General features: G+C 56.8%; 1 protein-coding gene across 2 annotated transcripts in view; it reads right to left on the bottom strand.

Moving 5' to 3' along the window:
• The window catches only part of PIP5K1C (phosphatidylinositol-4-phosphate 5-kinase type 1 gamma), a 57,403-nt gene extending 37,671 nt beyond the window's left edge, over positions 1-19,732 (bottom strand). Inside the window, exon 1 of one of the 2 annotated variants that reach the window (XM_065873124.1) lies at positions 19,539-19,732. In XM_065873124.1, coding sequence (XP_065729196.1) covers positions 19,539-19,632 — 94 coding nt within the window. In that variant the 5' untranslated portion in view covers positions 19,633-19,732. The remainder of the gene's footprint in view (positions 1-19,538) is intronic. The other variant, XM_065873126.1, reaches the window with a different exon arrangement.
• Positions 19,733-22,529: the final 2,797 nt, after the last annotated feature.

Here is a 22,529-nt window from a genome sequence, read left to right on the forward strand (position 1 = left end):
CTTGATCGCCTTGCTCCTTCCTGGGAGAGCAGAGACCGGACTGTCTCGTTCACAGCCTCTTCCCCAGACCTAGCCCGCCTGCTGCCACACAGTAGGAGCACAGTAACTACAGGTCCAATGAGCTGGGGCAGGGGAGGCTAGGATGGAGAGAAGGGGATGGACGGATCGGGGGGCAATCTCAGAGGGGGACGGCCAGGACAAGGAGACCCCGTCATGGGAGGAAGTGGGGCTGGGACCCCTATCACTGAGACAGGGGCCCGGGAGGGACATCCTGGAGGTGGCTGGACACGCAGGGCTGGGGACACGCGGGAGACGGCCTGTGGAGGTGACGGCTGATGCCTAGAGCAGCGCTCAGCGCACAGCAGGTGCTCGCTGAGTCAGCAAATGAATGGATGAAGACACGGACGCTGGGAAGCCCCGCCCGGCCCACAGCAGGGCTTGGCTGGGCCCACCGGAGGAATCCACACCCGAGGTCTGATTCCCCGTCACAGCCAGGTGGCTCCGAGTCCACAGCCACCAACCAGCTGGGGCTGTGGCGTAGCGAGTGGGGTCTCACCGCAGGAGGACTCGGGCCATGGTCTGGAACTTCAGAACAGACGGCAAGTCTCCAAAAAATGTGTGGGGATTAATACAAGCTATTTCCTTCCTCTTGCATATGTTTTCTCTTATGATTTTGCATTTATCACTTTGCAGCCCGGAACGGTGAATGGAACCAGGTGAGGAATGAAAAATTTTCCCCAGTAAGCGACTTCCCAGACGATATTCTGTCTGTTCACTCATTCCTTCATTCCTTCATTCCTTCACTCGTAACAACCTCAGTGAGCATCCCTTAGGTATAGGGTCCTGTTTTACAGATAAAATACTCCAGAGGAAACTGGTTCCTTGCCTAATGTTTAATAAGAAGAGAGTTTAAACATCCAGAAAAGCACACAATAAAGTAAAAGACAACAATGTGTTACTATGCAGGTTAAATGAATCTTTTTTTGTTTATCCCTTAAGTCAGGGGTCAGCAAGCAGTTTCCGTGCAGGGTCAGAGGAGACCCAGCAGAGGCCACCCAGGCGTCCTGGTGAAGGGAGTGACCTAAAGGTGGTTCTCACCCATGGTGGCCGGCTCCCATGGGACACTGCACAATGTCTGGGGACATCTGTGGTCGTCACCACTAGGGGGCTCCTGGCATCCAGTGGGTGGCGGCAGGGATGCTGCTCCACAACCCACAGCTCCCAGGATACCCCCAGGGAATGACCCAGCCTGACATCAGCAGTGCCAGGGGGAGACCCGGAGCAAATATAAAGATGTGTGGTACGGGGGGGGGGGGGGGGGGGGGCAGAGCCTGTACATGGGGGTTCATTATACTATTCTCTGGGTGTTTAAAATATTTCATGATAAAAATATACTTACTCGTACTATCCTGTCTGCCTTGCATTCTGTTTGAGGTGCCCCGTAATAAAAGGCTATGGTACACACACAGCCCTCCCTGTACTGGGCTGGCGCCCCACTAGCTGAGTCTCCAACCTCGACACCCCTGGGAGGTAATCACCGTTGGACCCACTTCATAGCCAGGGAGGCTGAGGCCCAGAGATCCAGCGAGTTCAAAGGCTGCAACGTCACCATTCGCTGCACCGAGAGTCACATCACAGGCCTGAGGGGGAGGAAGGCTCTGGTGCCGTTTCCAGGTAAACCAGGGGTTGGAGCCACGGAGCTTGACCAAGGCTGCATGGCCAGCAATCCCCGGGGCCTGGGTGGGGTTCTCAGCCTCTGAGATTGACCAGGCTCCAGGGCAAGCCCCTTCCCCACCCCCGGCTGCCCATCCAGCAGCTGGTGGAGAGATGCAGAGACCCGCACAAGTGCACTGTGTGCAAACACGCTCCAGGAGCCCAGGCCTTCGGAGAGCCAGCTGTGCTGCCACACAGCTCTGGGCCCGTTTACCCAACAGCGCGGGGCTGGGGGCAGGGGGACAAATGGGGGCAGGGCCCCCTCTTAGCAAAGGTATCTCATCAACTCAAGCCGTCAAGACACACGAGGTCCTGGCACCAGGAAATAAGGCCTCTTTTCTCACCATGAAGCAGTTGCCAGTCCCATTTCCCTCCTCACTCTGGCTCCTAGGGAGCTCAGAGTCAGACTGGCAGCCTCGCCCCCCAGCTCCCTGTCCTTAGAGGCAGGACAGCACCAGCTCGCGAGGTGACACGGGGAACTCCCCTCCTAGCCTGGCAGTTCAGGGGCAAGTCCCAACCTCCTGAGCCTCAGTTTACCCCCTGCCAAACAGGTAAGAACAGTGCTGAGCCCCCAGGGTGTGGAGAGGAGTCTGAGGCACACAGAAATCCGCCCCCAAACGCACCTTATTAGTTTTCCCATTGTCACCCTCCCCCACTTTCTTCCGTTCATCACGCATGTTCACTTGGTGAGTCTGGTGGGGACGGTCATGGGGTCGCAGGCAGGACACGGTGGAAGCAGCACTGGACAGCTGGCACCACACACTCCCCTGCTGACCCAGGTGTGCAGCCATGCGAGGTCTGAGCTCCCTCTAAGCAAACGTGGCCCACTTCACACCCTCCCATCTGGTTCCTGGCCTCGCGTCCCTTCACACCGACATCTCCAGGGAGCCACACAACCCTTGCCCTTGGAATAACATCCCTGCGTGCCTGGGTTCCTTTCCGGAGTCCTCTGTGTGGGGAGGGAGTTGTGGTTGCCCTCCAGGGCCACGGCCACCTCCCCTTCTCAGCAGACTCGATGGTTGCGGGGAGCCAGCTGGGCGGCCGGAGCCCCGGGCAGGGCAGGCATCAGGGGAGGCGAGAGCAGCCTCCCGCCAGACAGTATATGCCAGGGCGCTGCAGGTCTGCTGGGGAACGTCCACCTGACACCCAGACAACCAGTTGCTGGGGACCCCTGCCTCACACCGTACACAGAAATCAACCCTGGACAGGGAAAGACTTAAAAGCAAAAGATAAAAAAACTTTAGAAGGAAATCAAGGAGAAACTCTTTCTGTTCTGGGGTGGGTGGGGATTAATGTCTCCCGTGCAAAGTGTGAACTAAGTGGAGCTCCAGGGGGTCCAGGGCCCCGTATGCACCTGGGTCCCTGCAGACTCACTGAGCCCCCGAGGGCAACTCTCGGAGGTGCTCAGGCCACCAGGCCAAGCTGGGCCGGCCCGTCTGCACAGCAACCAGAAGCTTCCTCCCGAACCCTTTCTGGGGCTTTCCCTGACCCTTCGGGTGGAGCTGTGTTGCCAATCGTGTCCTGCACCTGGCCTGGGGCCCTGCGGCCATCTGGTCACCTGTCCCCGCCTCCACTGGGCTCAAGGACAGAGTCGCTGCCAGGGCCGGCACCGGCCTGGCACGGAGCGCAGTCTCACCTCACGTTGGATGACCGAGTTTCGCTCTGCCCCGGGGCACAGACGTGCCTGGCTGTGCGCAGCCTTCCACGGGGCCCACACTATCACCACACCTCCTCCTCTGCGGATTTGGGTGCTGGGGTGAGGGAAGCTGCATCTGGTTCACACCCAGGTGGAGCTCGCCTTCCCCATGCCTGTCCTAGGACCTCGGCAGTCCCGGCTCTACCCTCTCCTGGAGGCCTGGGTCTCTCCCTCCGGCACGACACACTGTGACCCCACCTTTGGTGCTCTCCTGACTCCACTGAGAGCTCCATGGCGCAGGCTTCCCCTCTCCAGCCCCCTCAGTGTCCCCGCACCAGCCCAGAGCTGGGCATGGAGTAGACCTCAGTGAGTATCGGCTGAGCAAGAAACCCTGGATGGCTGCATGGAGGAGGCTGAGGAAAAGCACCACCAAGAGCCTCAGAGATGAGCAGTGGGGACGCAGCCCTCACGAGTCTCAGACACGTTCCCTCAAGCTGGACATCAGACAAAGGGCTGAAGGCCCAGAACGGCCATGGCCCGTGGTGCTTCCGGCCCAGCCTGTCCTGAGTGATGCCCTACTCGTCTCTCCTATTCAGTGGGGGAAACTGGGCTCAGAGAAGGGGTATTTGGGTGTTTTGAGTCGAGACAGAAACCCAATTCACGCTGCTTGGAGAAAAAAGATGTGTGAGGGGAGGAATATTTGTTAATGTAAGTCAAGGGCCGGCAAACTGCCCTGGGCACTCAACCCCCACTGCAATTGTTATAAATAAAGTTTTATTGGCACACGGCCCCACCCACTCATTCACAATCATGGCAGCATCAGCTCCCACAGAGACCACCCAACCCCTCACAGAGAAAGCCTGCAACCTACCAAGACCAAGGAGGCTGGGCGATGGGCTTCAAGCCTCACTGGGCTGGGGGCCCCGAGGACTCAGTCTCCCCATCTCAGCTCTGCTGCTGCCTCCCCCAGCAGGCACCTGGGTGTGGGGTGGACCAGTCCCTCCATCCTCTTGTCCCACATGAAGTCCCAGAGCAGTGAGGCTCTGATGCAGCCAGGCCTGGTCCCACTCACCCAGGGCCGAGTCGCCCTGCCTGTGGGTTGGACAGGGGCTCCCCAGGGGAAACCAGGTCGCCAGTGTCAGTGCTCGGGAAGGGGCCGGCAGACAGGAGCCAGGTCGGTCGGAGGACAGTGGCCAGAGCGCGGTGGGGACAGTGCTTCCCCCACCCTGAAGGTGCCTGGCAGAGGGTCACGCGCTATCTCAGGACTGATGCTCGAGGTTTCTTGGCCCAGTTTGCCTCCCAGATGTATTTTATTCTCCAGCAGCCCGGGCTGGGTGGCACACACCACACTGGATTCCAGCAGACCGAGGGCACTGAGGGAGGCGGGGCCGTGGCCGGAGGCCCCCTGGTTGCTCACGGGGTGGTACTGCCGTTTGGGGGGTGCTGCTCTCACAGTCCAGTTCTGGGCCCCATTTCCCAGGGGCCCCCAGACCCTATAGGCCAGACCAGGAGCCAGGCCCCTGATGGCCAGCTGGGCCCTGGGGGTGTCACAGGGGCTCCTGCACTTCGAGGCCCCTCTGAGCCAGGCATGGTGGAGCTGACTGCCCAGCTCCACCCAGGAAGACAAGGGCTACAAGTGCCCCATTTTACAGATGAGAAAACAGAGGCTCCAAGGCCAAACAAGCTGCCTGATCCCACAGCCACAGCAGGGGCCCATCCTGGGGGCGGCTTCTCCAGCCTAGCCCACAGCCTCACTGCAACCTCGTGAGAGATGGAGCCGCGAGGTTTGGGGCTAAGCCACCCTAAGATTCCTGACCCACAGAAAGTGTGAGATGATAAATGTTTATTACTATTTTAAGCCACGAAGTTCTGGGGTAATTTGTTATACAGCAATAACTAACCGATGCTACCTGGGTCTCAACATGGCCCCTGAGGCACAAACCAGAAGAGTGGATGGAGATGGGAGAGCTGTCCAGATGGAGGGCCCTCCCGGCCGGCACCTCCTCCTCCTCCCCCCCCCTCCTCTCACTGTGTTCCCCCTATGTGGCCCCCTCACTGCTCCTCACACACGCCAGGCACAGTCCTGCCCCAGGGCCTTTGCACGTGTTTCTCCTCTGCCTGGACGCTCTTCCCCAGCTCACCATTCAGGCCTGGATCGAACGCCACCCTCTCAGAGAGACTCTCCCTGACCACCGGCTGCAGCTGGCTCCCAACCCCACTCTCCACCACTTATAAGTCTGCTTGGTTTAAACCTTCTTTTTTATAGTTTTGCTCCTCCGGTGGCTGCTCCCTTAGTAGCCCCGTGCGGGCGGCAATCACATCCTCCTGCACATCTACAGCCCAGGGTGCCTGGCACTTGGCAGGATCGTGGGCACTAGCACCCACCCCCTTCTCCCTGGTGATGGCCCCAGGACTCATGACGAGGTCCGGGGCCAGGGTGCCAGGGCTTGGCTCAGAGGGCACACAGGGGGCAGGAGCCCCAGGGCACAGGCTGCTTTGTGCGAGCCACCAGCTTCAACCCTCCAGTCACTCCAGGGACCAGCCAGGGCAGCAGGGACAAAGAGTTAACGCTGACCGAGTCTGTACCATGAGGCCAGGGCTGTTAATTTGTTTAATCTGCCCAACGGACCCGTAAGGCAGGTATTATGATTACCTCCACGTGACAGATGTGGAAGTTGAGGCTCAGAGAGACCAGGTCACTCACCTGAGGTCACCCAGGATAGAGAGGGGATGGATGGACTTGGTTCCAGACGGCAGGCTTCGGCCTGAGCAACGACTGTATCCAGGAAAGGAGACAGGAAAGAGCCAGCTGAGAGCCAGCACAGCCTCCCAGGCAGTGGGAAGAGCCAGTGCAAAGGTCCTGGGGCAGGACCGTGCCTGTAGAGCTGGAGCGGGGGCAGGGGTTGGGGGGCGGTTGGCAAGAGGCTGTGACCAGAGCAGAGTCAGTGACAAGAGGTGAGGGAAGGGAGGGGACAGGCCCTGACACCACTGTCACCACTGGACCCACGTGTGGCTGGTGATTACGGTCCATCTCCAGCACTTCCCAGACTGGGGGCTTCCTTGGAGGCAGGGCCAGGGTCTGTCTTGGCCCCCGCTATGACCAGAGGCCAGGCCACAAGGGCACCCGGACAACTGGACGGGGGAAACACTGGGGTCCCGCCCACAGCAACACAAGTAACTCAAAACGCATCACAAACCTACACGAACGCAAGAGCTGAGACCATAAAACCCTTAGAAGAAAACAGGTAAATCCTCACGACCTTGGGTCAGGTAGGAATTTCTTCACTACAACAACCAAGGCACAGCAGCCAAAGGAAAAAAAAAAACGGAAGCTGGTCAAAACTGACACCACTGGGCTCCCCTGGTGGCGCAGTGGTTGAGAGTCCGCCTGCCGATGCAGGGGACATGGGTTCGTGCCCTGGTCCGGGAAGATCCCACATGCCGCGGAGCGGCTGGGCCCGTGAGCCATGGTCGCTGAGCCTGCGCGTCCGGAGCCTGTGCTCCGCAACGGGAGAGGCCACAAGAGTGAGAGGCCCGCGTACTGCAAAAAAAAACCCAAAACAAAAAACTGACACCACTAAGAAGATGAAAAGACAACCCACAGAATGGGAGGGAATACTGTGGATCATCTACCAGAAGAGGGGCTCGTGTCTAGAACACAGAAAGAACGCCTACAATTCAGTAATGAAAGGAAAACTAACCCAACTGGAAAACGAGCAAAGGACTTAACAGACGTTTCTCCAAAGAGGCCACACAAACGTCCAACATGCACACGAAGAGATGCTCACCATCACTAACCGTCAGGGAAATGCACACCAAGACCACGGTGAGCCCCCCACCCCCGGTGAGGATGGGGGAGGGGAAGGGGCACGGCCGCCGTGGGAGCGGAGCGGCAGCTCCTCAGAAGGTTAAATGGAGTTTCCATCTGATGCAGCATCACCACAGCGGGGTGTCCACCCAAGAGAAATGAGGACACGTGTCCACACAAAGGTTGTACGTGAACGTTCTCAGCAGCACGAGTCACAGCAGCCAAAAGGTGCAAACACCCCAAATGTCCATTGACGGACGATGGATAAACACACGTGTCCTTCCACACACGGGAGCATCACTCAGCCATGAAAAGGGGTGAAGCCCCGACACTCGCTACAACGTGGCTGGACCCCGAGAACACGACGCTCAGTCAGAGAAGCCAGACGCAGAAGGACCCACAGTGTGAGTCCACTGATGGCAAGCGTCCAGAACAGGCAGGTCCACAGACACAGGCAGTGGATTCGTGGTTGTCAGGGGCTGAGGAGGGGGATGGGGGTGACTGCTCATGAGGACGGGGCTTCCTTTTGGGGTGATGAGAATGTTCTAAAATCGATTGTGGTGATGGTCACATAACTGTGAATATAGCTGCACACTTTAAATAGGTAAAAGCATGTGGCATGTGAATTATCTCTCAACAAAGCTGTTACTCAAAAAAGTGTTTAGAAAAAAGTCTAAGTGCAGAATGAGGTCTGCAGGCCGACCTCGCTTTACTGCACTGAGCAGATACTGAGTTTTTGACAAAATGAAGGTCTGTGGAAGTCTATCGGCACCATTTTCCCAACAGCATTGCTCCCTTCGTGTCTCTGAGTCACACTGTGTTATTTCTCACAACATTTCAAACTCTGTCTCTATTATTACGTTGTTATGCTGATCTGTGGTCAGTGATATTTTATGTTACTATCAAAAAAAAGATTACTACTTTCTGAAGGCTCAGGTGACCGTTAGCGTTTTTTTAGCAATAAAGTATTTTTAAATTAAGGCATGTGCATTGTTTTTTAGACATAATGCTACCGTACACTTAATAATACTACAGTATAGTGTAAAGATAACTTTTTTTTTCTGGCCGTACGCGGCTTGTGGAATCTTAGTTCCCCAACCAGGGATCAAACTTGTGCCCCCCGCACTGGAAGCGCAGAGTCCTAACCACTGGGCCACCAGGGAATTCCCAAAGATAACTTTTATATCTGCTGGGAAACCAAAAATTCATGTGACTTGCCTTACTGCGGTATTTGCTTTATTTCAGGGGTCTGGAACCAAACCTGCACTGTCTCCGAGGTCTGCTTGCATTTTACAAACACAACAGTAGGAGGTGTGTGACCAGGGCAGGTGTGCACAGCGAGTGCCTCCCAAGGGGCTGGCAAGAGAGGTGCCTGAGGTGGGTATGAGGGTGGGGCCAGGCCTGTATTTCGTGCCAGAAAACACGGCAGCTTTCCAAAGGAGGGAAAAGAAAAATCCCGAGAAAGCTGAATTCTGCGGGGGTGGGGGGGGCACATGCAAAGGCCCTGTGGTGACAGGACATTCTCCAGGAACAGCAAAGAAAGGGTCTGTTGTGGCTGGAGGGGAGGGTACAGCTGGGGGCCAAGCCCTGACCAGCAGCCCATGCTGCCCCCCCACCCCATTTCACTGCACAGAGCAAGTGTTTCCACAGTGGTAAACAGGAAACCTTGTAAAGGACAGGGCCAGGGGTGGGGGTGGGGGGCAAGGTGTTAATCTAGAACTCACAGGCCCTAAGAGAAAGAAGGTTCCAGAACCTTCACCACTCATGCCACAGACACAGCCTAACACCTGTCTGGGCTGAGCACTGGCCTGCCACCAAAATTCAGAGCCCGAGGCTCTGGGCAGAGACGGCCCTCAGGTCAGCAGACAATCACCACATGGAAGATCTAAGGGGGGCGGACTCAGTCATGGAAATCGGGTGGGCTTCCTGGAGGAGCAGGCAGAGGACGGACTGTACAGTGGGGAGGAGGAACGAGGCAAGGAGGGTGGCTCCGGGGGTCACCAGGCACATTCTCAGTGGCTCCGCAGGTGGAAGGGTTCAGGCGGCTGGGTCAGGGTCACAGAGGGACTGTCAGCCCAGGAAGGAGGCTTGTCCAGTCTCGGGCCCTTGGAGGGCCCCGCCGACCTCACGTCTCCAAATGCCATGTGGATCCTGGACTGAATCCGGGAGAGGGAAAAAAAGTTACCATACGGGAAGGTTTGGGTTAATTCACAGAACTGTGAATCCTGACTGCGGGCCGCGCCGATGTTCCATTTCCTCCACGTGACCCCTGCACTCATCTCAGAGAGCGTCTTTGTTTATCGGATGTACAGCCCGTCCTCCGTCCTCCTTACTTACAGATTCCACGTCTGCAAGTCCACCTACCGGCTGGAATTTATCTGTAACCCACACGCGGGGGGCTGCCACGCTCGTTCTCAGGCACACGCAGGGCAGCGAGGTCTCGGGTGCCCCACACACGTGCCCAGCGAGCCCGAGCCAGGTGACGCCCTGCCTGCTCGGTTCAGCTCTCAGACCACAGACAAGTGTACTTTCCGTGGTCTCTTTAGTGCCATGTTTTCTGCATTTTTGTGTTTTTGGTGAGTGATTCTGCATCTAAAACGGCCCTCCAGCGCAGAGCTGAAGTGCTTGCTGGCCGGTGTCCACGTGCAGGAGGACGGTGACATGCTCATGGGAACAGTACGTGTGTCAGATGAGCTTAGTTCAGGCAAGGGTTACATCCCCGCCGTGAATGAATCAACAACTGGTATCAGACAAGGCGTCTTTAAACAGAAACGTACATCACACGAGGCTGCTGCATGGGGATCAGTTGTGATGATGGGGTGACAGAGGCGGAGCCTGGCCCAGCGTGTCCTCCCTCCCTTGGCAGAGGGCGTGTGGGTGTCGCCAGAGTGTCCCTGCAACTTTCCACAGGCTTCAAAATAAAACGTTAAAAAAATAATAATATATATGGAGACAGGTAAACATCCGGAATAACGGTCATTACCTCCGTAGAAACGGAGGGTCAAGACAAATAAATGCTCACTTTCCACTGACTGCAGGTCTGTGCTGCTGCTTTTTTCCAGTAAGCATGTTATTATTTGTAGCTGAAGGCATGCCTTTTGCACGAAGACAGAGGCAGACGAGGGGAACCGAACAGAAAGCCCAGAAATAGACCAGCTACACGCAAGAATCTGGTCTGTAATCAAGGTGGCACCTGAAATCCGTGAGGAAAGCAGATTACCCAGGAAGCGGGGGTGGGCTGACCCTGAGCCACCTGGGAAGACTTGGCTCAATTAAACCCTTGTACATCTCATGCCAGGATAAATGCCAAATAAAGCAAGAATTTAAATGTAAAGAAAAAATAAGTAAAATTATAGAAGTACTAGAAGAATTTAACTGTAACCTCGGAACAGAGGACACATTTCCATCATGACGCCAAACTGGGAAACCATAAAAAGAGATTGATAGGGACTTCCCTGGTGGCGCAGTGGTTAAGAATCCACCTGCCGGGCTTCCCTGGTGGCGCAGTGGTTGAGAGTCCGCCTGCTGATGCAGGGGACATGGGTCCGTGCCCTGGTCCGGGAAGATCCCACATGCCACGGAGCGGCTGGGCCCGTGAGCCATGGCCGCTGAGCCTGCGCGTCTGGAGCCTGTGCTCCGCGTTGGGAGAGGCCACAACGGTGAGAGGCCCGCGTACTGCCAAAAAAAAAAAAAAAGAAAGAATCCACCTGCCGAAGCAGGGGACCCAGGTTCGAGCCCTGGTCTGGGAAGATCCCACATGCCGCGGAGCAGCTAAGCCCGTGTGCCATAACTACTGAGTCTGTGCTCTAGAGCCCGAGAGCCACAACTACTGAGCCCACGCACCACAACTACCGAAGCCCACGTGCCTAGAGCGCGTGCTCTGCAACAAGAGATGCCACTACAATGAGAAGCCTGCACACCACAACGAAGAGCAGCCCCCGCTCGCTACAACTAGAGAAAGCCCACACATAGCAATGAAGACCCAACACAGCCAAAAATAAATAAAATAAATAAATAAATAGAAGATACTATCTAAAAAAACAAAGAGAGAGAGGCTGATAAATGGGACCACGTGAAAACAAAAACACCTGCCTGGCATTGATAATCATCTTAAGAGAAGATGGGGAAAAGCTACTTAAACTTACTCGTATCATGGATTTAAAAAAAAAAAAAATCTTCCATAATATATAAAGAGCTCCCACAGATCAATAAGAAAAAGACTGGTAAATAATTTGAAAATGGGAAAGATACAATCAGTATACAGTTCCCAGAAAATGAATAAGAGTCCTGAAATGTGTACGATTAAATGCAGGAGTGGGGTGAGTGGTGAAAAGGGGTCTGTGAGTGTGGAATCAAGACAAGACAGAGTGGAGACATGAATGCTTGTGGGGGCAAAGGCACCAAGGACTCCCTGGTGGCCGATGCTCCATTTTCCAGCTCTGACAAAGTGCAGGATGCTGTCAAGGTGAGGCAGTCCAGTGCCACTGGACTGCCGTGTGACCTGGGCGGGCAAGTCTCTGCTCCCTTTGCTGGGATACATTTTTAATAAAACAAAGATGAAACATTAAAAGGAAAAAATATGTGAAGACATTTCCCTCTGATTCACATTTCCCTCTGATTCACGTTTGCCTCTGATTCACGTTATGATAAATACCCAGACCTCCCTTTGTGCCATAAGTTTGGCAGAGATGGAAGAAATGGGCGAGGCACGGAGCTCTCACCCTGGCTGGAGGGAACTCGGAACGGTTCACCTTGGGTTCATCACGTGCATCTTATGATGCTCTGACATCTCGGGGACCTTGCAGACCTGGGGACTGTCCCTCCTGGAGTCAGCCAACCCCTAGATCACAAACCATCTGCCTGTGAGCACATCTCTGCTGTGCCAACCAAGCCACTATGGGCCACACCCTCAGCACTCCTCATCCTGCTCACACGCAAGCCCAGGGGCACCGCCTCAACCGCCCCCAGCCAGAGCCCACGCCAGCCCACAGCCGCCGCCATCAAACGAGCCGATCCCAAGCTGGTTCAGGGTGCCAATGCTGCCCGTCCCTCCCATCCTGCAGAAACCCCAGTAAAGACCCGTGCTTTCTCCACGTCCGACCTGGCTTGCAGAGACAGGGCCTCCATTCCCCACAAGCTGGGCCCCGTCCTGGACAGTTCACATGCGCTGGCTCATCTAATCCTCATGGGATCCCCGAGAGGAAGGCGTGCCTGGATGCTGCTTCACCAATGAGCTTCCCGTGGCTGCTGGGACCCTACATCCTGCCTCTTTTCCACCTGCGCTCGCCCCCTTGGTCACCTCCCCTCGTCACACGCTGTAAAGGCCATGTCCTGCCAGGGGCTCTATGACGTGTCCCCCACGGACACATCGGCTGCCCGGCCATCGCTCTGCACGAGGAGGCCCTTTCCCTGCCTCGTCCCCACCTCCTCGCCCCATGGCCGTCTGCCCAACCACCCCCTGGGCTCCAAACTTGGTCCTCTGCCCCCCACGTCTCCATGTCTCATACACTGCGCCCGACCGTCCCCCATCTCAGCTGAGGCAGCTTGCCCTTCCAGGGGCTCAGACCCCAACCTGGGAGTCACCCTCTACTCCTCTCCCCTCCCCCGCCACACTCAACCCCCTTCGGTAAGTTCAGTCAACTCGGCTTCTAAAATCTACTCTGCATCACTCCTTCCTCCTGCCTCCACCCGAGCCCAAGTCCCAGCATCACCACCTGGACCGGCACAGTCCCCTCCACCGTGGTCCCCGGCTCCCACCCTCCCTCCCCACAGTCTTTCCCCCACAGTGGCCAGAAGTAGCCCGTGAGCACCTAAGTCAGGCCCCGCCCCTCATCTGCCCACAGCCCTCCAGGGATCCCTCCTCCCTGGGGGTAAAGGCCCAAGTCCTCCCCGCGGCCCACAAGGTCCTGCCCAACCTGCCCCGTTCCCTCCCTGTCCTCCCCTCCTCCCTCTCTCCCCCTCACTCACTCTGCTCCATCCACATGGGCCTCCTTACTGTTCCTGCAACAACCCAGGCACAGTCCTGCCCCAGGGCCTTTGCACGGGCTGTGCCCTCTGCCTGGGAGCCTCTCCCCACACCCCCTCAGTGCACATCCCCTCCTTCCTGTATATCTCTGCTCAGATGTTGCCCGTCGCCCCTCCTGAGTACCTGGCCTCCATCACTCCCCCCAAGTCCGTTTTTCTCTCCCCTTCTCCACTCTGCTCTTCCCCGCGGCACTCGCTTCCCCTGCCGTGTTACACCTCTCTCTCCTTTCGTCACTTACTGTTTGCACACACCCCACCCGCACCCCCGGCATGCACACAAGGACCGTCCCCGTCTCATTTGGGCCTCCCCAGCACCCGGCCCAAGCAGTCTTCAGCAGCATCTGCTCACGAACACCTGACCTGCACCCCACAGCCCCAAACCTTCAACGGCAACCCCGTGCCCCCAGGATAACGGCCCATGTGTGTGCATGACACGCGCATGATCGAGAGAGAATAGCAACTGGGGCAGATGCTGGGGTCTCTTCCCTTGGTCAGAGCCAGAGAGCAGGTCTCCAAATGCCTTCCCACTGGCTCAGGCACTTGAGGCCCCTCAGGCTGGATCCCTAACCCCTCCATGCGGCCTGGTGGCACCTAGTACAGGGGCGCCAAGGCTAATCCCCAGGTCAGTAATCCCCCCACGTGCGCAGTCCCCGCTGTCCAGCTGGCAGCAGTGAGAAAATCCCCAGCGGGATCCCGACCTGCCCTGTCACACGCGGTGCCACGCAGCTCAGTGTGGGCAGTGGGAACAGGAGGGCCCGGGGCCTGGTCACCAGGCTGGTAAATGCCCGGGCCACACGGCTGTCACTTAACGAGCACCACCGGGGGTGCGGGGCGCACCTCTCCATGCCCCGCCGAATCCCTGGGACCCCTGCCCTCATTCTGAGAGGTGGAGGCAGGCACACTGTCCTCAGCCCAGGCAGGGCTGAGCCCGGTCAAGCCCCAGGCCACCCTGCCCAGGATCCCGTGGGAATCCACCAGCCTTGGGGGCCCCGAGCAACCCCCCAGACCTGCTCCTCACCCATCAGCACAAGCCTGCCAGGGCCTGGACCCCCAGACCTGCTCCTCCTTGGGCCCTCACCAACCGCCCTCCCCCCACCAACTTCAGGGTGCAGGCCTCCCTACCCACCCTCCACCACAAGACCACCGTCCAGGCCCCCAGCCCCACTCACCTGGATGCCCACCCCCGCAGCCCCTCCCCACCAGGCAGGCAGAGGGCTCTCGCTCTGTAAAACGTGACTCTCTGCCCTGCTTAAACCCACCAGCACCACTGACTGGACTCAGACCAAAACCCGAGCAGGGCCAGGCCCCCCACCCCTTCCCTTCTGAGGAACAAATCACGCTCATTCCTGCCTCAGGCCCTTTGCACTGCTGATCCCTCTGCCTGAATGCTCAACCGCAGCTGCTTGGGTCACCTGCTCCCCTGACCACCTGGCAGCAGCAGGCCCTGGTCACCCCCTGGGGCCACGGTGCCTGTTTCACTGCTCTGGCAGCTCCCCATGGGCTGGCATGGTCTGACTCAGGTCAGCAAGCGTTCTCCGTAGAGGACCAGCCAGTGAGTGTCTCCGACTTTGCAGGCCACGGGTCTCTGTCTCAACTCTCAGCTCTGCCGCTGTAGCTAGACAGCCCCGTGGACCACAGGCGAATGACAGGGCGTGGCGAAGCGTCAGGAAGACGTGACAGACAAAAACCGGCGGGCGGGATGGACCCGGGGCCCCGGTCTGCAACCGCTGGCCTCACCTGTTTACTAGCTCGCCATCGCATCCTGACCCCCACCAATCTGAAGGTGAGGGAGCCCAGGCACCGGACCCCTGCACCCCCAGCAGGTGCTCCATAATGTCCAACAGGCCCTGCCCAAGGGCAAAGCGAGAGGTGACCGCACATCCCCGTAAGCCGAGTCAGACGGCGGCCCCGCCCACCCAGGCTCTGGGGGAAGCGGTCCCTCGAGCTGGCACCCACGTGGGGCCAGCCAGGGCAGCACCCTTCCAGGGCTCCTACAAGCCAATCGACCTGATCCAGCTCCACGAGAAAGGCACAGTCATCACGCCCATTTCACAGATGGAGACACCGAGGCAGAGGACCCCCTGGCTGGCAAAGGCGGTCCGGCTCCTGAAGGCTCTCCACGGAGAGGACCAGGCTGCCGGCCCAAGCGCCGGACATGGCCTCACTAGAGGGTGGCCAGGGCGGGATTAGAACCGGGAGGCTTCTGCCTCCAAAGGCCGTTGTTGACTACCAACGAGCAGACGAGCAGACGAGGGACGCTGCTGCCCGTGGTTACAATCCGCCCACAGCTACAGAGGAGGCCCCTGGTGATGAGGCCCCACCCCCAGCCATGCTGGCCCGATGCTGCTTTTCGAGCACAGGAGGCCTTTTGCTTGGGCCCTGCTGGCTTCCTGCGCCTCCTTCAGGCCTCCCTCAAATGTCACGGGAAGCCTCGTTGAGAGGACACAGTAGAGCAAAAACTTGAAAGAACTAAGGAAGCAAATGACAGGGATATGGAGGATGAGCATCCCAGGCAGAGGGCACAGTGGGGCAGCACCAGGCCTGGCGAGCTGGAGGAACCGCGAAGAGGCCCGTGTGTCTGGAGCAGAGTGAGCGAGGGGTAGAGAGGGAGGAGGGGAGGGCAGGGAGGGGACGGGGCAGGTCGTGCAGGGCCTTGTGGGCTGCAGGGAGGACTTGGGCAGACCCCTTTTCACCACTCACCCCATTCCTGCATTTAATCCTACACATCTCAGGACTCTTATTCATTTTCTGGGAACTGTATACTGATTGTATCTTTCCCATTTTCAAATTATTTACCAGTCTTTTTCTTATTGATCTGTGGGAGCTCTTTATATATTATGGAAAAATTTTTTTTTAAATCCATGATACAAGTAAGTTTACGTAGCTTTTCCCCATCTTCTCTTAAGATGATTATCAATGCCAGGCAGGTGTTTTTGTTTTCATGTGGTCCTATTTATCAGCCTCTCTCTCTTTTTTTTTTTAGATAGTATCTTCTATTTATTTATTTATTTTTGGCTGTGTTGGGTCTTCGTTGCTATGTGCGGGCTTTCTCTAGTTGTAGCGAACGGGGGCTACTCTTCGTTGTGGTGCGCAGGTCCCAGGGAGGTGGGACCCTGGAGGGCTGTGGGCAGAGGAGGGGCGGGGCCTAAGTCAGCTTTTAGTGGGAGCCTTCTGGAGTGAGCGGGAGGGAGCACAGAAAGAGACAGGGGGCCAGGCCAGCCATGGATGATGGGGCTGAATTCACATGGATGAACCAGGAGGTAGCAAGGAGTGGGGGGCAAATGGGTGGATTTTCGGTCCACTTCGAAGACAAAGCCGACATAATTTGCCACCAGGTTAGACGTGGGAGGGGCCAGGGGTCAGAGGGGAACACAGCTGACTATTCTGAGACATCACGGAAGCAGGAAGGACAGGAGGGAAACTGCTCAGAAACACCAGGCCACAGCTCAGGCCAAAGCCCACAGGCAGCTCGTGGACACCCACAGGGGCCCCGTGAATGTGCCCAAGAGCCCAGCTTTCCTGAGATCCTCCACAGAACCAGGCACTCCACAGAGTCCCCAAAAGCCAGCAGAGAACATCGGGCCTTCCCTGGTCCGGGCCTCGGGAGCCCAGGAGTTTAAAGTAACCGGATTCTAAAACACCACCGATACATTTCACCTCCCATCAGATTGGCCAAAATGGCCGAGGCCGATAACATCCGGAGCTGGCAATGCAGCGAGGAGATAGTCTCTCTTGGCTCCTGCCGGACCTTTCCAGAAAGCCAGCGGGCATCAATCTGGTTACGCCTGACCCAGCCGTTCCAAGGCGGGGACTCCAACCACTAGAACTGAAAGTACCACGGCTACAAGTCCACGTTCAAAGATGTTTACTGCAGCATCGCTTGTGACAGCAAAAGGCGGCTCCAGAAACCACTGGATCGTCCCTCAGCAGGAAGCTCATGCCTAAAGGGGGTGGGCTGTCACTAAAGTTCACCAAGCACCCTCCACCTGCTGATGCACTAACTCAGGTAAAGCTGGCAGTGTGGCCCCATTTTACAGATGGGGACACTGAGGCTCAGAGAGATCAAGGCATTTGCCCTGTGAGGTCACAGAGAAATTGAGTGGAACCCAGGCAGGATAAGGGGTTTCCACCTTCTCAATCACAGCACCATATTCTCTCTCTCTGAAGAAAAGAATTGATACCAACGTGGGGAAAAAATGCCGTATTATGGATAAAAAGCAAGCAAGTTACAGAATGATGGGTGAAGGTGAAGTACGGCAGCCCTCACCCCAGGTGACTATGTCTTCAGGGGACACTGGGCGATGTCCAGGGACACCTGTGGTTGTCAGGACTGGGGGGGCTCCTGGCATCAAGTGGGTGGGGGCAGGGATGCCGCTGGACCCCACAGTGCCCAGGACGGCACCCACAACAAAGAACTTTCCAGCCCCAAACTAGCGGAGAGACATCGAGACTCTGGCATCGTACGAACCCCCTGGTGAGCAAACAGACCCATCTGTGTGTTTATGCATCTGTTCGAGCAGCAGGAAAGGCATAGACAGTTGTTCCCCAAACTTAAGAGAAACGGGTTCGGCGGAGGACAGACAGCTATTAACCCTAAAGTGAGTGAAGTAAGTGATCAGCTGTGGGAACCGGATTTCTGCGGGTTTGGGGACAGGAGTGGGGACGGCCCCTTATGGGCCAGGTCCCTGTGCTCAGACCCAACCACAGCCGGGGCCTGGGACTTTATCTGCCCCCATCAGATCACCTAGCCCCTGATAAGACAAATATATGCTGTGTGGCTTTCCTGTGGGCACTGCATCCTAGTCTATTGTGTCTCTGCCCAGCACAGGGCAGAGGGCTGCTGGCGGAGGTCAGGGGGCTGACAAAGGACTTCAGCCGGGTCCCTCTGCCATGTCTGGGGCTGGCCAGGCAGGGCATCGCCTCCAGCAAAGAACGGGAGCCAGAGGGCCGGATTGTTGGAGCTGAACCAGGGTAACCCACCAAGCAGCTCCAGATGGCAGCAGGAAAGGAAGCGGTGGGAGTCCTCTGGAGCCCGGGGGAGCTCACTCGCTCTGGCTCTTTCTCCAGACATTTCTCCCAACTCCCAGGCAGCACAGCATCTCCCTGCCTGCCAAGGAAGCTTCGGGAGGCCCGGGGGAGAAGGAGGATGGATGCCCCTGTGGGTGTCTACAGGGGACTCGCCAGAGAGGGCTGCCTGGAACAGAGAACTCTGCGGATCCAGAAACTTCCTATTTGGGAGCCTGCAACCTTGACCAAGAAGGAACCAGGCAGTGGCTGGGCTCTGCACACCGCCCCAGGGAAAGGCAGACCGCGGGCCCACAGGGCAGGGCGAGGCTGCCTCCTTCCCCAAACCTGCTCTGCTAGAGGGCCAGGGAGGCATGCCAAGGAGAGGGGCTCAAGAAAGCACTGCCCCTACAGAGCTACGGCAGCCACCCAACATCCAGGGAAAAGGCTGCAGGGGGCCTTCTCCTCCCCCACCTGCTGGCAAGCCCTGGCACTGAAGGTGCCTGGAGATGTCATCCCCCTACCTACCTCCGGTTATAGGAAGTAAACTGAGACCCAGAAAGGGAAGGAATGGCCAGTGGACTAGAAACCAGGTCTGGTGAATTCCACAAAAATGAGGTAGTCAGGAGGCTGACCCATCTGGCCTCCGAGACCCCCCACTTCCGCCACAGCAGCCCCTGCCCTTAACGACCAGTAAGATGTGCCCACAGGGTGACGGCTTGCAGGGAAACGGGTGAGGCCCGGAAGCTGATACCAGCAAAGTGGGCGGCCCCGAGCAGTGGGTCCAGACGGTCGGGGCGGGGGGAAACATGTGGGACAGCGTCACCCCTTGGAGGCAAGGCCCCCCCATCGGAACGGGGGTACTCCACTATCCCACATGCAGAGCAGCCCCCTGACAACACTGGGTGGGACGTCGTTCCCAAGCGCCCTCAGCAGGAGGCAGTGCACCCACCTACCGCGCGTCCTAAATAGAGGTCGCACCCCTTCCAGAGGTGAGGACCCATCTTCCCCACATGTCTCCAACGGGGTCTGCTCCTCCCACAGCCTCCCAGAATGGGGCCCTGCGCCAACCCCCGCTCCCAGACAGCCGGCTCCCCCAAGAACCCCGGGAATGGGCGGCGCCACCCCGACCCCCAGGGCGGGGCGTCTCGGGCCCCGCGGCGCGTCCCCCAGCCCCGGAGTGGGGCGTTCCAACCCCCCCGCGAGCGCCCCCGAGTGGAACGTCCCGGCCTCCCCGCTGCGGGTCCCGACGCCCCTCCGGCGCTCGGACGGGTCCACTGGGCCCCGGCAGGGGGGTCAGGGCGGGTCCATTCGGGGAGCGGGGAGAGAGGGAGGAAGGTCCGGAACCGTTACCTGCTGCCGCACTGCTCTCTGCCGCCCAGGCCGCCTCTGAGGTCACGGCCCCCGCCTCGGCGCTCTCCGCCTCGTCCGGCACCTCCAGCTCCATGGCCGCGCGCGGACCTGCCGGCGGGCGGGCGGGCGGGCGGCCGGAGGCTGCGACCCGAGATGCGGCCGCCGCCGCCGCTGAACAACAACCGCCACCGGCTGCAGAGCTGAGGGAAGGGGCCGGGCCCACGGAGTGAGGGGCGGGCCAGGGGCGGGGCCAGGCGCTGCGCCATCGCGCACCGCGCGCACCGCCAATCGGGGCTCGGAGGCGGGGCCTGCGTGCGTCCCGGGCCCCAGGAGCGGCGCGAGCGCCCTCATGTGCCCAGGGGTGGAAGGGCAGCGCCTTTCCTGTCAATATTACTGTAGTACGTAAGAGCGTTATTATACATAACGAGCATAAATAATAATTACAGTTAAAAATTATCATCATATTAAAATAAAATTTATATTACATATGCTTATGTTTGATATAAGTAATAGTTACGTAATAATAAGAAACAAATTTTTATCATTATGCACAATATACAAATTGTATGTGATATTGTCATGATACATTAACGTGACTATTAAACAAACAGTAATATGGTATTATAATAAGTAATGTTAATATGTAACGTAAAAATATTATTTATGATATATAACGTAGTAAAATTTAGTTATATGTAACAATAACATCCTTAAATGCCAAGCTTAGTGCTAAAGCCTTTATATGCAATATCTCCATAAGTTAAGGACCTGCTTTTCATTTCCTTTTTTTTTAACTACTACCATATTCCCAATACCTAACACAGAACATTACACCTAGAAGACAATTTAATCAACCAGATGAGAACTATTATCATCCCCATTTTACACGTGAGAAAACAGGAGCCCAGAAAGCTGAAGCCACGTATTTGGAATCACACAAAGGACCGTGTTGTGAAGCATCCCCTTTACTTATTGTATTAAGAATAATAATATTATTTAAGTCTAATGGTGAACTCACCAACGATATGGTTAGGCAGTCATTCATTCTGAGGTCATGGTTTGGGGAGTAATAAATGTTGCTATTAGTAGTCTTATTCATTATTAATGATTTCTGCTGGGAGGCAGGTGGGGGAGTCCAGACGCTCAGCTGGTGTGGGTGAAGCTGGGCTGTTTTCACCCAGGCCTGTCCGACTCCAGACACGTGATCCCTCTTCATTGTCAGGGTGCTGGTGAGGTCAGCGGGAGGCCGACAAGGTTGGGCTTAGGGGTGCTTGGTGATGGGATAAGGGGCAATCAGCAAGATGGAGCAGGCCTCGGTCCGACCCAGGGCTTAGAAAGATGCTCCTGAAATGTTCTCCATCAAAACAAGGAGACAAATCAAGAAAAAGGATGACACAGAGAACAGGACCCAGGATGAGGTGGAGGGATCCCCTAGGTTAGCTGTGTCCTGTTAGAATTGAGCCTACCCAGAGAGGAGGAGTCAAACAGCTCCAGGGAATCAACAGATGATGGATAAACACAATGTGGTCCATTCATACAACGGGACATGATCCCGCCTTAAAAGAAGGAATTCTGACGCACGCTGCAATGTGCATGAACCTGGAGGACGTGATGCTCAGTGCGAGAATCCAGACACAGAAGGACAAGTACTGTCTGATCCCACTCACATGAGGTCCCTAGAGGACTCAAATCCATAGAGACAGGAAGTAGATGGTGGGGACCACGGGGTGGGGGAGGGGCTGGGGAGTCAGTGTTTCCTGGGGAGAGAGCTTCAGTTTGGGAAGATGAGAAAGTTCTGGAGATGGGTGGAGAGGATGGATGCACGGCAATGAGAATGTGCTTAATGCCACTGAGCTGTGCACTTAAATACGGTTAAGACGGTAAATTTTATGTTATGTGTATTTTGCCACCATTTTTAAAAAAGGCTCCAGAAGTTCTCTGGACACGCGCCATGGATAGAACTCCTGATTCATTTTGAATCTGTCTCCAGAGAAGATCTACATCAGTGATCCTCAAAGCGAGGTGCCTGGACTTGCCCCCATCAGCATCAACCAGGAGCTTGTTAGAAATGTAGGTTCTCGGGCCCCAGCCCAGCCCTCCTGCATCAGAAACTCTGGGGGCGGGGACCCACAGTCTGTCTTTCAATGAGCCTCCCAAGGCAATTCGGATGCCTGATAGAGTTTGAGAACCACTGGCTCAGACAACTGGGAATGGAGAGGAGGGGCCGGGATCCCGTGGCGCAGCGGCTTTTGCTCCTCTTGCTTCATCCCCCCCAAGTGCCTGCTCGATATTCCCATTTTGCAGGATGGAAAACTGAGGCTGTCCAGCTGGGGCTGGTTGCCTGGTTTCGGGCGCCCCCTCGTGGCTATTGCTGTCAGCACTGGGTCCTGCAGGTAAGAGGGACTTTATGAGTCTTCCACCCCTCCCCATATTCCATTAATTCATTCCACAAATATTTATTGGGCACCTACTGTATACCAGGCACTGTTCTAGGCCAGGAGGATACACGAATAAGCAGGACCAAATCCCCGACCTCAGTGAAGAGACATCTAGGGAATTCCCTGGTGATCCCGTGGTTAGGACTCCACGTTCTCACTGCCGAGGGCCCGATCCCTGGTTGGGAACTAAAATCCCCACAAGCTGGGCTTCCCTGGTGGCGCAGTGGTTGAGAGTCCGCCTGCCGATGTAGGGGACGCGGGTTCGTGCCCCGGTCTGGGAAGATCCCACATGCCGCGGAGCGGCTGGGCCCGTGAGCCATGGCTGCTGAGCCTGCGCGTCCGGAGCCTGTGCTCCGCAACGGGAGAGGCCACAACAGTGAGAGGCCCGCCTACCGCAAAAAAAATAAAATAAATAAAATAAAATAAAATCCCACAAGCTGCATGGCGCGGCCAAAAAAGAGAGAGAGAGAGAGAGCGACATCTAGAAGACAAACAAGCAAGCAAACAAGACACAAGGCATTTCAGCTGCTAACAAATACTTTGAAACTAATAC

Source organism: Phocoena phocoena, chromosome 3 (assembly GCF_963924675.1).
Source record: "Phocoena phocoena chromosome 3, mPhoPho1.1, whole genome shotgun sequence".
Taxonomy (NCBI): domain Eukaryota; kingdom Metazoa; phylum Chordata; class Mammalia; order Artiodactyla; family Phocoenidae; genus Phocoena; species Phocoena phocoena.